The 15,709-nt window shown below is 45.6% G+C and overlaps 1 protein-coding gene across 9 annotated transcripts in view; it reads right to left on the bottom strand.

The window, feature by feature from the left end:
• mtmr4 (myotubularin related protein 4) overlaps positions 1 to 15,709 on the bottom strand; it is a 123,547-nt gene that overhangs the window by 71,012 nt on the left and 36,826 nt on the right. For all 9 annotated transcript variants that reach the window (XR_006769682.1, XR_006769683.1, XM_045717405.1 and 6 more), the window contains one exon: positions 10,771 to 10,860. Coding sequence is in view for 7 of the 9 variants with exons in the window: in XM_045717405.1 (XP_045573361.1) it covers positions 10,771 to 10,860 (90 nt within the window). In the remaining 2 variants the exon portion in view is untranslated. The remainder of the gene's footprint in view (positions 1 to 10,770; positions 10,861 to 15,709) is intronic.

The raw sequence follows: 15,709 nt of genomic DNA, 5'->3' as shown, positions 1-15,709 counted from the left end.
AGGTCACTCCAGAGATGTTCGATGGGGTTCAAGTCCAGGCTCTGGCTGGGCCACTCAAGGATATTCAGAGACTAATCCCGAAGCCACTCTTACGTTGTCTTGGCTGTGTGCTTAGGGTCGTTGTCCTGTTGGAAGGTAAACCTTTGCCCCAGTCTGAGGTCCTAAGCAGGTTTTCATCAAGGATCTCTCTCATTTGCTCCATTCATCTTTCCCTCAATCCTGACAAACATCCCCACAAAATGATGATGCCGCCACCTCCATGCTTCACTGTAGGGATGGTTACAGGTTTCCCACAGACGTGACACTTGGCATTCAGGCCAAAAAGTTCAATTTTGGTTTCATCAGACCAGAGAATGTTGTTTCTCATGGTTTGAGAGACTTTAGGTGTCTATTGGCAAACTCCAAGAGGGATGTCATGTGCCTTTTACTGAGGAGTGGCTTCTGTCTGGCCACTACCATAAAGGCCGGATTGGTGGAGTGCTGCAGAGATGGTTGTTCTTCTGGAAGGTTCTGCCATCTCCACAGAGGAACTCTGGAGCTCTGTCAGAGTAACCATTGGGTCCTTGGTCACCTCCCTGACCAAGGCCCTTCTCCCCCGATTGCTCAGTTTGGCCGGGCGGCCAGCTCTAGGAAGAGTCTTGTTGGTTTCAAACGTCTACCATTTAAGAATGGTGGAGGCCACTGTGTTCTTGGGGACCTTCAATGCTGCAGAAATGTTTTGGTACCCTTCTCCGGATCTGTGCTTCGACACATTTCTGTCTCTGAGCTCTACGGAAAATTCCTTTGACCTCTTGGCTTGGTTTTTGCTCTGACATGCACTGTCAACTGTGGGACCTTATATAGACAGGTGTGTGCCTTTCCAAATCATGTCCAATCAATTTAATTTAACACAGGTGGACTCCAATCATCACCTCAAGGGTGATCAATGAAAACAAGATGCAACTGAGCTCAATTGAGTGTCATAGCAAACGGTCAGAATACTTATGTAAATAAAATGTATGTTTTTTATTTTAATACATTTAACAAACATTTCTTAAAATCTGGTTTCATTTCGTCATTATGGGATATCATCTGTGGATTGATGACGATTTTTCATTTAATTAATCAATTTTAGAATAAGGCTGTTACGTAATAAAATGTGGAAAAAGTCAAAGGGTCTGAATACTTTCCAAATGTGACAGTACTGTCGCTGAATCCAAACGGGGGATGTCTAATTATCTTGCAGTAAGCCCCAGTTAAGGGGGCCGTAGAATCGGTTTGCAAATTACAGCCGGCAATCGTACTGGTCTGTCTGTGCCTTTAAAGACATCAGTTGGCAGTGTGGTACTATCATGGGAATGACTATCTGAAATGGTACAGAGAGAAAGAGAGAGGGAAAGAGGGGAGAGAAAAAGAACAAGAGACAAGGAGGACAGAGGGAGTGATAAGTGAGAGAGGGAGCGACTAAACCGATGCCTAAAAAGGAGGGAGGGTGACTTGAATAAAACAAAATGGGCATGAGGATCCTCTTGTGGGACAGCTGTGGGGAGACAGACACACTTGGAAGAGCACGTTTCAGACGGACCCAAACGGCTCATAAACCACTTCACCCTCTCAGTCCGTCTCCCTGTGTCTGCCCATCTACAGGCAAAATTGGATGACACACATCCATTTTCTCAACCAACCACAGAGCAGTTAAGACAGTCCCGCAGCACCACAGAGCAGTTAGACAGTCCCGCAGCACCACAGAGCAGTTAAGACAGTCCCGCAGCACCACAGAGCAGTTAAGACAGTCCCGCAGCACCACAGAGCAGTTAAGACAGTCCCGCAGCACCACAGAGCAGTTAAGACAGTCCCGCAGCACCACAGAGCAGTTAAGACAGTCCCGCAGCACCACAGAGCAGTTAAGACAGTCCCGCAGCACCACAGAGCAGTTAAGACAGTCCCGCAGCACCACAGAGCAGTTAAGACAGTCCCGCGCACCACAGAGCAGTTAAGACAGTCCCGCAGCACCACAGAGCAGTTAAGACAGTCCCGCAGCACCACAGAGCAGTTAAGACAGTCCCGCAGCACCACAGAGCAGTTAAGACAGTCCCGCAGCACCACAGAGCAGTTAAGACAGTCCCGCAGCACCACAGAGCAGTTAGTCCCGCAGCACCACAGAGCAGTTAGTCCCGCAGCACCACAGAGCAGTTAGTCCCGCAGCACCACAGAGCAGTTAGTCCCGCAGCACCACAGAGCAGTTAGCGTATTAATCCATTCTATAGCCGGGCGCACTTTGTCTATTAGAAGCTACAGCGCGTCACTCCGAGTAGATTGCAGCAGGTTTGAAGGGAATGCCATTCCCCTAGAGAACACATGGGCTGCAGCGCCAACAAGAGAGGTCTGTGCGCTGCCATGCAGGAGCCCATCAAAGACAGGATCAAAGTCAGCAAGACAGGCGAGAGCCCGGAGACTTCCTTTAACCGGACAAGATGTAAAGTCCCAAAATGGCACCCTATTCCCTATGTAGTGCACTAGTTTTGACCAGGGCCGATTGAAAGTAGTGCACTACATAGGGAATAGGGTATATTGGGATGCAGATTTGGCAGTGTTGAGAGGCCTTTCCAATCCTCTCAGATCTCCACAAGTAACTAGTGGCTAGGTTTAGGGTTGTTTCTGCTCAGGGCCGAGGCGGGGCTATATACAGGGAGTACCAGATCAATGTGGAGCTATATACAGGAAGTACCAGTACCAGATCAATGTGGAGCTATATACAGGAAGTACCAGTACCAGATCAACGTGGAGCTATATACAGGAAGTACCAGATCAATGTGGAGCTATATACAGGAAGTACCAGATCAATGTGGAGCTATATACAGGAAGTACCAGATCAATGTGGAGCTATATACAGGAAGTACCAGTACCAGATCAACGTGGAGCTATATACAGGAAGTACCAGATCAATGTGGAGCTATATACAGGGAAGTACCAGATCAACGTGGAGCTATATACAGGGAGTACCAGTACCAGATCAACGTGGAGCTATATACAGGAAGTACCAGTACCAGATCAACGTGGAGCTATATACAGGAAGTACCAGTACCAGATCAATGTGGAGCTATATACAGGAAGTACCAGTACCAGATCAATGTGGAGCTATATACAGGAAGTACCAGATCAATGTGGAGCTTTATACAGGGAGTGCCAGATCAATGTGGAGCTACAGTGGGGCAAAAAAGTTTAGTCAGCCACCAATTGTGCAAGTTCTCCCACTTAAAAAGATGAGAGAGGCCTGTAATTTGCATCATAGGTACACTTCAACTATGACAGAAAAAATGAGAAAGAAAAATCCAGAAAATCACATTGTAGGATTTTTTATGAATTTATTTTCAAATTATGGTGGAAAATAAGTATTTGGTCAATAACAAAAGTTTCTCAATACTTTGTTATATACCCTTTGTTGGCAATGACACAGGTCAAACGTTTTCTGTAAGTCTTCACAAGGTTTTCACACACTGTTGCTGGTATTTTGGCCCATTCCTCCATGCAGATCTCCTCTAGAGCAGTGATGTTTTGGGGCTGTCGCTGGGCAACACGGACTTTCAACTCCCTCCAAAGATTTTCTATGGGGTTGAGATCTGGAGACTGGCTAGGCCACTCCAGGACCTTGAAATGCCTCTTACGAAGCCACTCCTTCGTTGCCCGGGCGGTGTGTTTGGGATCATTGTCATGCTGAAAGACCCAGCCACGTTTCATCTTCAATGCCCTTGCTGATGGAAGGAGGTTTTCACTCAAAATCTCACGATACATGGCCCCATTCATTCTTTCCTTTACACGGATCAGTCGTCCTGGTCCCTTTGCAGAAAAACAGCCCCAAAGCATGATGTTTCCACCCCCATGCTTCACAGTAGGTATGGTGTTCTTTGGATGCAACTCAGCATTCTTTGTCCTCCAAACACGACGAGTTGAGTTTTTACCAAAAAGTTCTATTTTGGTTTCATCTGACCATATGACATTCTCCCAATCCTCTTCTGGATCATCCAAATGCTCTCTAGCAAACTTCAGATGGGCCTGGACATGTACTGGCTTAAGCAGGGGGACACGTCTGGCACTGCAGGATTTGAGTCCCTGGCGGCGTAGTGTGTTACTGATGGTAGGCTTTGTTACTTTGGTCCCAGCTCTCTGCAGGTCATTCACTAGGTCCCCCCGTGTGGTTCTGGGATTTTTGCTCACCGTTCTTGTGATCATTTTGACCCCACGGGGTGAGATCTTGCGTGGAGCCCCAGATCGAGGGAGATTATCAGTGGTCTTGTATGTCTTCCATTTCCTAATAATTGCTCCCACAGTTGATTTCTTCAAACCAAGCTGCTTACCTATTGCAGATTCAGTCTTCCCAGCCTGGTGCAGGTCTACAATTTTGTTCCTGGTGTCCTTTGACAGCTCTTTGGTCTTGGCCATAGTGGAGTTTGGAGTGTGACTGTTTGAGGTTGTGGACAGGTGTCTTTTATACTGATAACAAGTTCAAACAGGTGCCATTAATACAGGTAACGAGTGGAGGACAGAGGAGCCTCTTAAAGAAGAAGTTACAGGTCTGTGAGAGCCAGAAATCTTGCTTGTTTGTAGGTGACAAAATACTTATTTTCCACTATAATTTGCAAATAAATACATAAAAAAATCATACAATGTGATTTTCTGGATTTTTTTTCTCATTTTGTCTGTCATAGTTGACGTGTACCTATGATGAAAATTACAGGCCTCTCTCATCTTTTTAAGTGGGTGAACTTGCACAATTGGTGGCTGACTAAATACTTTTTTGCCCCACTGTATAAACAGGGAGTACCAGATCAATGTGGAGCTATAAACAGGGAGTACCAGATCAATGTGCAGAGGTACTTGAGGTAGATACTGTATGTACATAAAACCAGGGTAAAGTGACTAGGCATCCAGACAGATCAGAGTCAAATAAAGAATAAAGACCGGTCATTAACAGAGAAATGACAGAAGAAATAACTGGGACTTTTACAGTGAGCGAGCAGCTGAGAACACTTCAATTACACAGTACCATGCTTTTTATGACGGTCGGTAATGCTGCGTGTTATGACACCATCCAAAAAGAGTGATTGTTTAATTCTACGGCATTCTATATAAAAAAAAAGATTAAAAAAAGAGAGACTCAGAAGTAGCCAAAGAAAAGAGGCCATATCATTTCAAGGTGAAACAGGAGAGCATCATTAAAATGCTGATGGATAAAAATGTTTTTTTCCCCCCATATCGAATGTGACATCAACAATCACATGTTAGAATGTGTTTTGTTTAACCCTCTAGAATGGACGAGGTTCCCTGAGGATGACCTAACAATTAACAATCACATGTTAGAATGTGTTTTGTTTAACCCTCTAGAATGGACGAGGTTCCCTGAGGATGACCTAACAATCACATGTTAGAATGTGTTTTGTTTAACCCTCTAGAATGGACGAGGTTCCCTGAGGATGACCTAACAATCACATGTTAGAATGTGTTTTGTTTAACCCTCTAGAATGGACGAGGTTCCCTGAGGATGACCTAACAATCACATGTTAGAATGTGTTTTGTTTAACCCTCTAGAATGGACGAGGTTCCCTGAGGATGACCTAACAATCACATGTTAGAATGTGTTTTGTTTAACCCTCTAGAATGGACGAGGTTCCCTGAGGATGACCTAACAATTAACAATCACATGTTAGAATGTGTTTTGTTTAACCCTCTAGAATGGACGAGGTTCCCTGAGGATGACCTAACAATCACATGTTAGAATGTGTTTTGTTTAACCCTCTAGAATGGACGAGGTTCCCTGAGGATGACCTAACAATCACATGTTAGAATGTGTTTTGTTTAACCCTCTAGAATGGACAAGGTTCCCTGAGGATGACCTAACAATCACATGTTAGAATGTGTTTTGTTTAACCCTCTAGAATGGACGAGGTTCCCTGAGGATGACCTAACAATCACATGTTAGAATGTGTTTTGTTTAACCCTCTAGAATGGACGAGGTTCCCTGAGGATGACCTAACAATCACATGTTAGAATGTGTTTTGTTTAACTCGAATGGACGAGGTTCCCTGAGGATGACCTAACAATCACATGTTAGAATGTGTTTTGTTTAACTCTAGAATGGACGAGGTTCCCTGAGGATGACCTAACAATTAACAATCAAATTCTGCACACATTTAAAAAATGTAATTAAAAAAGTAGGAGTCTCTTGATAGCAATAATTACATGAATGACTTGATAACACTGCCTCTGTAGGTCTGTAAGGAAATGAACATCTAGGGAGAAAACAGACATGGTTGACTGGAGATTGTTCAGCAGAAGGAAGTATTAAAGTCTAATGTTCCAGGGGTGAATTACTCCCAAGGTGGTCGCTAGTAAACCACCACTCCCCGATCTTATGGCAGACAGTATAAGATCCCCAAAAACTAATTTAAAAATATGCCTATATGAAATATCAGGTTTTGGTAAATCACAGATTGTATAAAATAAGTGAATCAAATGTAGTAGAAATATAATAATGTGGACTTTTTATGCTTATGCTGTCTGATATATTTTTACATTATGGCAAGACATTTTTGATCAATATCAACTCATTTCTGGTTAACAATTAAATATTTTACTGTGATTGTTTAAAAAAATAAAAATAATAATTGGTCAAAAATAAACAAATTGCTTCTCAGCAAAGAGCCATTTCTCGACAATTTTGTTAGGACTGTCCGGGAGTGGTCTCAGTGGGAAGGGGAAAACTGAAAACTAGCCGTTATTGGCAGAGAGGTTGAGAACTCTTTGTTATTGGTCTAATAACTAATTTACCACCTGATGACGTCACCAGACAGGCCAAAACTCCAACCCACCAAAACAGGCTGAAATTTCAGGCAGTCATTCAGCTCTTGGGGGATGACTGCCTAAAAGGGGATATCATCATTGTCACAGTATTTTTCCAGAGAGCGAGAGATACACAGTACCAGTCAAAAGTTCTCTTTTCTTATTTTACATTGTAGAATAATAGTGAAGACATCAAAACTATGAAATAACACATATGGAATCATGTAGTAACCAACAACAAAAAAACCTTGAATGAGTAGGTGTCCCCAAACTTTTGGCTGGTACTGTATATGAATAACTCAATTGTTTCATTGCACAAGGCATTTAAGCATTTTTTCCTACTTTTTCTATTTTTTTTCTACTCACTGTATACAGACTTTTCTGTTGTGTTATTGACTGTACGTTTGTTTACTCCATGTGTAACTCTGTGTTGTTGTTTGTGACACACTGCTTTGCTTTATCTTAGCCAGGTCGCATTTGTAAATGAGAACTCGTTCTTAACTGGCCTACCTGGTTAAATAAAGGTGAAATAAATAAATACAAATACTTACCCAGACTCAGAAACGCATGGATACCCTTTTTATGTCAGTTTGAAGGGAGATTAAGGACGTTTTTAGAGCCAATGCTAAAAGCGCAATGACGAAGTATACTGGAACAGCTAGCATGCTCAGTCATTGCGCTAACACTAGTAATGCTAGAAGCTTAATTGCCAAAATGTCATAATATCCAATAAATGATTTACATGCACACAATTACGTGATTGTGGATAGTGAGATTAATATAATAGTTTGATTGAAAAACGTTGACATGCTTTGCAAGAAGAACGATTTCCCTAATAATCCTGTTTACATGAACACATCTGAAACCAGGCTACCTGATGGCGCTCTGATTAAACACAGAAAAACGCAAATCAAAATAAACATTCTACCACAGCGACCATGTTATTGTTGGGAAGCAGATTTGATTCGGAGTTCAGACAAAACTACTCCTAAGACGCATACATTCAGTTGTTCTGAACTCACTTCAGTCACGCTAAAGAGGGAGGCTCTCGGCTGGTGCCGGTGCACACGCACAGGTCAAATACACCGCTGGAACGCCGATTAAGGCGTTTACGTGTCCTAATAATTCAAAAGTTTTAAAATTGGCTTATGTTTAATTCGATTTTGACCTGACTGATTCAGATAAGCAGAGTAAAGGTGTTTACATGACTATTGCATAATCTGCCTACTGCCATAAATCAGTTTAATATTATTAGTGTGGATTTTTAAGATTTTTTACGTACTCATTGTGTGTTTTGAACCTGTGTGAGGCAGCATCCAATTACCTTTTACCTATTCAAAAGGTACATCTGTTGTCAGGACCATGATGGAAGACAGCAATGTATTATGTCCATCACACTTTTTACATTCTTCATTTAAATGTTCCAGAGTGGCACAGCGGTCTAAGGCACTGCATCTCAGTGCTAGAGGTGTCACTACAGACACCCCCCTGGTTCGAATCCAGGCTGTATCACAACCGGCCGTGATTGGGAGTCCTACAGGGTGATCGTCTGGGTTTGGCCGATGTAGGCCGTCATTGTAAATAAGAATTTGTTCTTAACTGACTTGCCTAGTTAATAAAGGTTAAATAAAATAAAAAATAAAACATTTTTATAAATGTAAAGTGTTTTACAATTTTAAATGCTTTAGATAAAAGTTGGATTTGATCCTCTACTCTACCCTCTCCCTGGTCTGTAGGTAGTCTAGTGGTTAGAGTGTAGGGGGGTAGGTAGTCTAGTGGTTAGAGTGTAGGGGGGTAGGTAGTCTAGTGGTTAGAGTGTAGGGGTGGTAGGTAGCCTAGTGGTTAGAGTGTAGGGGGGTAGGTAGCCTAGTGGTTAGAGTGTAGGGGGTGGTAGGTAGCCTAGTGGTTAGAGTGTAGGGGGGGTAGGTAGTCTAGTGGTTAGAGTGTAGGGGGTGGTAGGTAGTCTAGTGGTTAGAGTGTAGGGGGGGCAGGTAGTCTAGTGGTTAGAGTGTAGGGGGTAGGTAGTCTAGTGGTTAGAGTGTAGGGGTGGTAGGTAGTCTAGTGGTTAGAGTGTAGGGGGGGGTAGTCTAGTGGTTAGAGTGTAGGGGGGGTAGGTAGTCTAGTGGTTAGAGTGTAGGGGGGCGTAGGTAGTCTAGTGGTTAGAGTGTAGGGGGGTAGGTAGTCTAGTGGTTAGAGTGTAGGGGGGTAGGTAGTCTAGTGGTTAGAGTGTAGAGGGGGTAGGTAGTCTAGTGGTTAGAGTGTAGGGGGGGCAGGTAGTCTAGTGGTTAGAGTGTAGGGGGGGCAGGTAGCCTAGTGGTTAGAGTGTAGGGGGGGGGGCAGGTAGCCTAGTGGTTAGAGTGTGGGGGGGGGTAGGTAGTCTAGTGGTTAGAGTGTAGGGGGTAGGTAGTCTAGTGGTTAGAGTGTAGGGGTGGTAGGTAGCCTAGTGGTTAGAGTGTAGGGGTGGTAGGTAGCCTAGTGGTTAGAGTGTAGGGGTGGTAGGTAGTCTAGTGGTTAGAGTGTAGGGGTGGTAGGTAGCCTAGTGGTTAGAGTGTAGGGGTGGTAGGTAGCCTAGTGGTTAGAGTGTAGGGGTGGTAGGTAGTCTAGTGGTTAGAGTGTAGGGGGGGGCAGGTAGTCTAGTGGTTAGAGTGTAGGGGTGGTAGGTAGCCTAGTGGTTAGAGTGTAGGGGCGGCAGGGAGCCTAGTGGTTAGAGTGTAGGGGGGCAGCTCGTCTAGTGGTTAGAGCATTGGGCCAGTAACCAAAAGGTTGTTTGATCGAATCCCTGAGCTGACAAGGTAAAAATCTGTCGTTCTGCCCCTGAGCAAAGCTGTTAACCCACTGTTCCCCGGGTGCCGAAGACGTGGATGTCGATTAAGGCAGCCCTCCGCACCTCTCTGATTCAGAGGGGTTGGGGTTAAATGCAGGAAGAGACATTTCAGTCGAATGCATACAATTGTACAACCGACTAGGTATCCCCCTTTCCTGATTACGTGTTGAGCCCAGACACCTTTTCCTGCAGTACCAACTTAACAATAGCAGCCTCTCTTCCAGCTCTCCAGGGAGCTGCGCTGGAATGCAGTATTCTAATTTCAAACAGGATTACAGATGAGCTCATAGACTGGCCCACTGCCACCGCAGCTAGCCGTCTCTCACCCAGCCAGACCCAGCCATGTCACGGCCACCTACGTAGCCTAATCCACACCCAGTCTAATTGACTGAGTTCTAAAGCCCTTTCTCCGTCGTGAAGTGGTAACCCGGGGTAACTGTGGATCACTGAGCTTAGATGCATTCCATTTACATCCCCTTAGTAGTATTCAATTTGGTTGAATTTTTTGTTGTTGAATTAATACATACATACATACATACATACATACATACATACATACATACATACATACATACATACATACATACATACATACATACATACATACATACATACATACATACATACATACATACATACATACATACATACATACATACATACATACATACATACATACATACATACATACATACATACATAACAAAATCGGCATCAATAGGGGCTCCCGAGTGGCTCAGCGGTCTAAGGCACTGCATTTCAGTGCTAGAGGAGTCACTACAGACACCCTGGTTCGAATCCAGGCTGTATCACAACCAGCCGTGATTGGGAGTCCCATAGGGCGACGCACAATTGGCCCAGTGTCTGGCCGACATTGTAAATAAAAAATAAAAAATTGTTCTTAACTGACTTGCCTTGTTAAATAAATAATTCAACCCTTCCTACAGAACCTCCAGTATGAGCAAGAGGAGTTTCCAGAGAAAAACAGCCTCATCTCACGCACAGCAGATTCCCAACGGAATCTCTCTCCAGAGAGAAATAGCTTACTGTAGAGATGAGATGTTTCCAATACTATCCTTGTGTGGGCTTTGTCTATTCTACCTGGTGTGCATGTGTTCCCAGTCACCCACCTGCAGGTTGTCGTCCTCACTGACCAGCTCCTTCGGGGGGAACAGGTCCTTGGCTTGGATGTACTCCAGACTGGGGGGTCCCTCTTCACCCTGGAAGACAGGAAGTCAAGCAGGTGACATCTCAGCACACATTCACATAGTAACAAAAAACAGTACAGCACCACTTTACCAGGTCAAAAGAGAAAGCACTTGAACAAGTGGCTTCGATCAAAATCGGCACTCGCCCAGGAAAAAGGTCAATAAAAACCTCCAACTCCCTTCACATGAGTCTCTTTCCAGACCCTACGCGAGCAAGCATCTGTGTGTCATAGTGTGTGTATGGTAATCTGCCATCTCAGCGCGTTCACAGGCGTCACGCAGCAGATGAAACATTGACCGTGATGGACCTTAGATAATAAATTAGGTGAAAGACCTCCACTTCAGATGGATTCCAAGTCCGAAATGGGACCCTATTCCCTTTACAGTGCACTACTTTTGACCAGGTCCCATAGAAAAGTAGTGCACTAAATAAGGTAGTAGGGTACCATTTGCGATGCAATGTGGTAGTGGTGGAGGGTGAATTGGCAGACAACAGGAGGAGAGCTGTGACGTGATGCAGGCCAGGCAGACCCGTAACCCCTCAAAATATAATGCCTTCCCTGTTCTGGGTCATAGAAAATAATAATAATATATATGATAGAATTAGAGGAAGGGCTGTTGTTTGGTTACGAAGTTTGGCAATAAAGCATCAAAATCTGTTTCCTGAACTACAACAGGAACTCTGTTACGGTCCAATGGCAAACATTTACTCAGCACGATGCCAGCCAGCGTCTGCAATCGTTGACGCAGGGTGGGTGCTACACAGTCTTCAGCAAACAGAGGAAAGAAGGACGGGATTGGCCACTGCTGGGCTACGGTCAGTACACCACCAACACACCACCGACCCAGCAGGTCACCTAACGGGGAAGCTGGTCAAGCCCTTCATCAATGAACATGTTGGAGCATGAGAAGAATGAGGATCGAGATCCTCAAGTTCTTCATTTAAATTTTTTTTTTTTTTAAATTTAAAAAATGTGTTAAGGTAAGCATTTGTTTTTATAAAAAGGTGACTAGGGGTGTAGCTACGCGAAGAAAAAAAACAATAGCATGGAACTATATTTTACTATCAATTTCATTACCCCTCCTAGTCTATCTAGTCATTTTACAATCATTCAGGTTTGGTAGATTATACTGTTGCATGCAAACACTTTCTGGCCATGGGCATGGTTGTCCATGCAGCGGTGACAATGTATCACTGATCAAACGTTTGCCTGAACACTCTGGTAAAACAGAAGGTCTGCAGGGAAGCCGCGAGAGCAAACGAGTTTGGTACAGAGACAGAAAATATTTCATTATGCAAATATGATGAAATACAACATTTAATTATTGAAATATCAGACTCCATTTAACTCCATAGTTGGTTCTTTCTGAGGGCTAAAATCCAGGGGACTGTCCCTGAAAATCCCGAGGAAAAACTGTGGAAGCAGCAGGAGGATATAATCCCCTCTTCATTAATCTCTCCCTCCTCCCTCCATTCCAGCTGTCTCCCCAGCAGCAGGTGCCCGCCCACCTCCCTCCCTCCCTCCCTCCCTCCCTCCCTCCACCACTGCCTTGGCTCAGACACACTGGGGACGAGACGAGAGGAGCCTCTGTATAGAGTCTGCACCACAGCCAGACCAGACAGATCAACATGAGGATTTTTACTCATTGTGCTTCATACCAGCAAGTGATTCATATCAGACAAGAATCAAAATGGCAGTACGGTCATTGTGCTTCATACCAGCAAGTGATTCATATCAGACAAGAATCAAAATGGCAGTACGGTCATTGTGCTTCATACCAGCAAGTGATTCATATCAGACAAGAATCAAAATGGCAGTACGGTCATTGTGCTTCATACCAGCAAGTGATTCATATCAGACAAGAATCAAAATGGCAGTACGGTCATTGTGCTTCATCACCTGGTACATGCCCACAAAGCAGACAACATCATTATCAGCCGTGTGAAAGTGACAAGCCATGTAGATGTCCTCCTGCATCCTGCCATGTGAATCCAGAGGGGACATCTGTCATTACTGCCACCAACCCAACACAGAACCCAAAACCGTAGTCCACTGGTCACGCTGGTTATGACATGTAACAGACTGTGCCAGTATTAACACCTCATCCCTCTGTGCCACAAAACTGAACCGGTCCACTTCAAAAAAGAGCCAGCGAGAGCCTGGAGGGGATGACAGTGAAAGCAGTAGGTCTGGACACATGCTGCGTTGGTTTGACATGTAGATGACCATGTTAACAAAGGTGGGGTGGCCTCTCCCTTGGCTTACAGATGGTACAGGGATGTGGGGTGGCCTCTCCCTTGGCTTACAGATGGTACAGGGATGTGGTGTGGTCTCTCCCTTGGCTTACAGATGGTACAGGGATGTGGGGTGGCCTCTCCCTTGGCTTACAGATGGTACAGGGATGTGGGGTGGCCTCTCCCTTGGCTTACAGATGGTACAGGGATGTGGTGTGGCCTCTCCCTTGGCTTACAGATGGTACAGGGATGTGGTGTGGCCTCTCCCTTGGCTTACAGATGGTACAGGGATGTGGGGTGGCCTCTCCCTTGGCTTACAGATGGTACAGGGATGTGGTGTGGTCTCTCCCTTGGCTTACAGATGGTACAGGGATGTGGTGTGGCCTCTCCCTTGGCTTACAGATGGTACAGGGATGTGGGGTGGTCTCTCCCTTGGCTTACAGATGGTACAGGGATGTGGTGTGGTCTCTCCCTTGGCTTACAGATGGTACAGGGATGTGGTGTGGCCTCTCCCTTGGCTTACAGATGGTACAGGGATGTGGGGTGGTCTCTCCCTTGGCTTACAGATGGTACAGGGATGTGGTGTGGCCTCTCCCTTGGCTTACAGATGGTACAGGGATGTGGGGTGGCCTCTCCCTTGGCTTACAGATGGTACAGGGATGTGGTGTGGTCTCTCCCTTGGCTTACAGATGGTACAGGGATGTGGGGTGGCCTCTCCCTTGGCTTACAGATGGTACAGGGATGTGGGGTGGCCTCTCCCTTGGCTTACAGATGGTACAGGGATGTGGGGTGGTCTCTCCCTTGGCTTACAGATGGTACAGGGATGTGGTGTGGTCTCTCCCTTGGCTTACAGATGGTACAGGGATGTGGTGTGGCCTCTCCCTTGGCTTACAGATGGTACAGGGATGTGGGGTGGTCTCTCCCTTGGCTTACAGATGGTACAGGGATGTGGTGTGGCCTCTCCCTTGGCTTACAGATGGTACAGGGATGTGGGGTGGCCTCTCCCTTGGCTTACAGATGGTACAGGGATGTGGTGTGGTCTCTCCCTTGGCTTACAGATGGTACAGGGATGTGGGGTGGCCTCTCCCTTGGCTTACAGATGGTACAGGGATGTGGGGTGGCCTCTCCCTTGGCTTACAGATGGTACAGGGATGTGGGGTGGCCTCTCCCTTGGCTTACAGATGGTACAGGGATGTGGGGTGGCCTCTCCCTTGGCTTACAGATGGTACAGGGATGTGGGGTGGTCTCTCCCTTGGCTTACAGATGGTACAGGGATGTGGTGTGGTCTCTCCCTTGGCTTACAGATGGTACAGGGATGTGGTGTGGTCTCTCCCTTGGCTTACAGATGGTACAGGGATGTGGGGTGGCCTCTCCCTTGGCTTACAGATGGTACAGGGATGTGGGGTGGTCTCTCCCTTGGCTTACAGATGGTACAGGGATGTGGTGTGGTCTCTCCCTTGGCTTACAGATGGTACAGGGATGTGGGGTGGCCTCTCCCTTGGCTTACAGATGGTACAGGGATGTGGTGTGGCCTCTCACTTGGCTTACAGATGGTACAGGGATGTGGTGTGGTCTCTCCCTTGGCTTACAGATGGTACAGGGATGTGGTGTGGCCTCTCACTTGGCTTACAGATGGTACAGGGATGTGGGGTGGCCTCTCACTTGGCTTACAGATGGTACAGGGATGTGGTGTGGTCTCTCCCTTGGCTTACAGATGGTACAGGGATGTGGGGTGGTCTCTCCCTTGGCTTACAGATGGTACAGGGATGTGGTGTGGCCTCTCCCTTGGCTTACAGATGGTACAGGGATGTGGGGTGGTCTCTCCCTTGGCTTACAGATGGTACAGGGATGTGGTTGTGATGGTACAGGGATGTGGTGTGCAGCAGACGAAGTGTGGCCATTATTATGTTAAACTGGAGTGCTGACATACAGTACCAGTCAACAGTTTGCATATACCTACTCATTCAAGGGTTATTCAAAACTATAAAATAACACATATTGAGGGGGGGAAGGGGGGGGGGGGGGTGTTAAACAAATCAAAATAGATGTTATATTTGTGATTCCTTGACAACTTTGCACACTCTTGGCATTCTCCCAACCACCACACAGAGAAGTGTCAGACCAGAGCTATAAATGACTGTATAAGGAATGGCTACATAGCACCCTCTCACAGAGATGTAATGAACTAACCCACACGCACAAAACACAGGCAGGCAGGGAATAATCCAGCAGTCTCTCTGTTCCTTTTTATCTTCTTCCTGCACAACTCACTCTGTAGTGGATGAGTTGGCAACATTTAGTAGCTGGACGCTGTTATGGAGTATTCCTGCTCTGCTCAGCACTCCCTCGTCAGTTTTCCCAGCATGCAGTGTACTTTCGCGGTAAATGGGGCAACAAGCGGCGGCTGGCGCAGGCTCCCGTCCCATTAATACTGCACTATAAACTCATAATGGAACCGCGCCTCGATCAAACCGACAGGGTCGTTGCATCAATGATACATAATCAATTCTACAGTCCCATCTTTTTTTCATTACGTAATCCAACATGTTTAGTGTGCAATCCAAAACATGTTATCGTCATTGAAAAAAAAATTGATAAAAAGGCGCGTCGCTCGCATAGGCAACC

This window comes from Salmo salar, chromosome ssa04 (genome assembly GCF_905237065.1).
Source record: "Salmo salar chromosome ssa04, Ssal_v3.1, whole genome shotgun sequence".
Lineage (NCBI taxonomy): Eukaryota > Metazoa > Chordata > Actinopteri > Salmoniformes > Salmonidae > Salmo > Salmo salar.
Note: the sequence above shows the minus strand (reverse complement) of the source record. Positions and strands in the feature narration are given on the sequence as shown.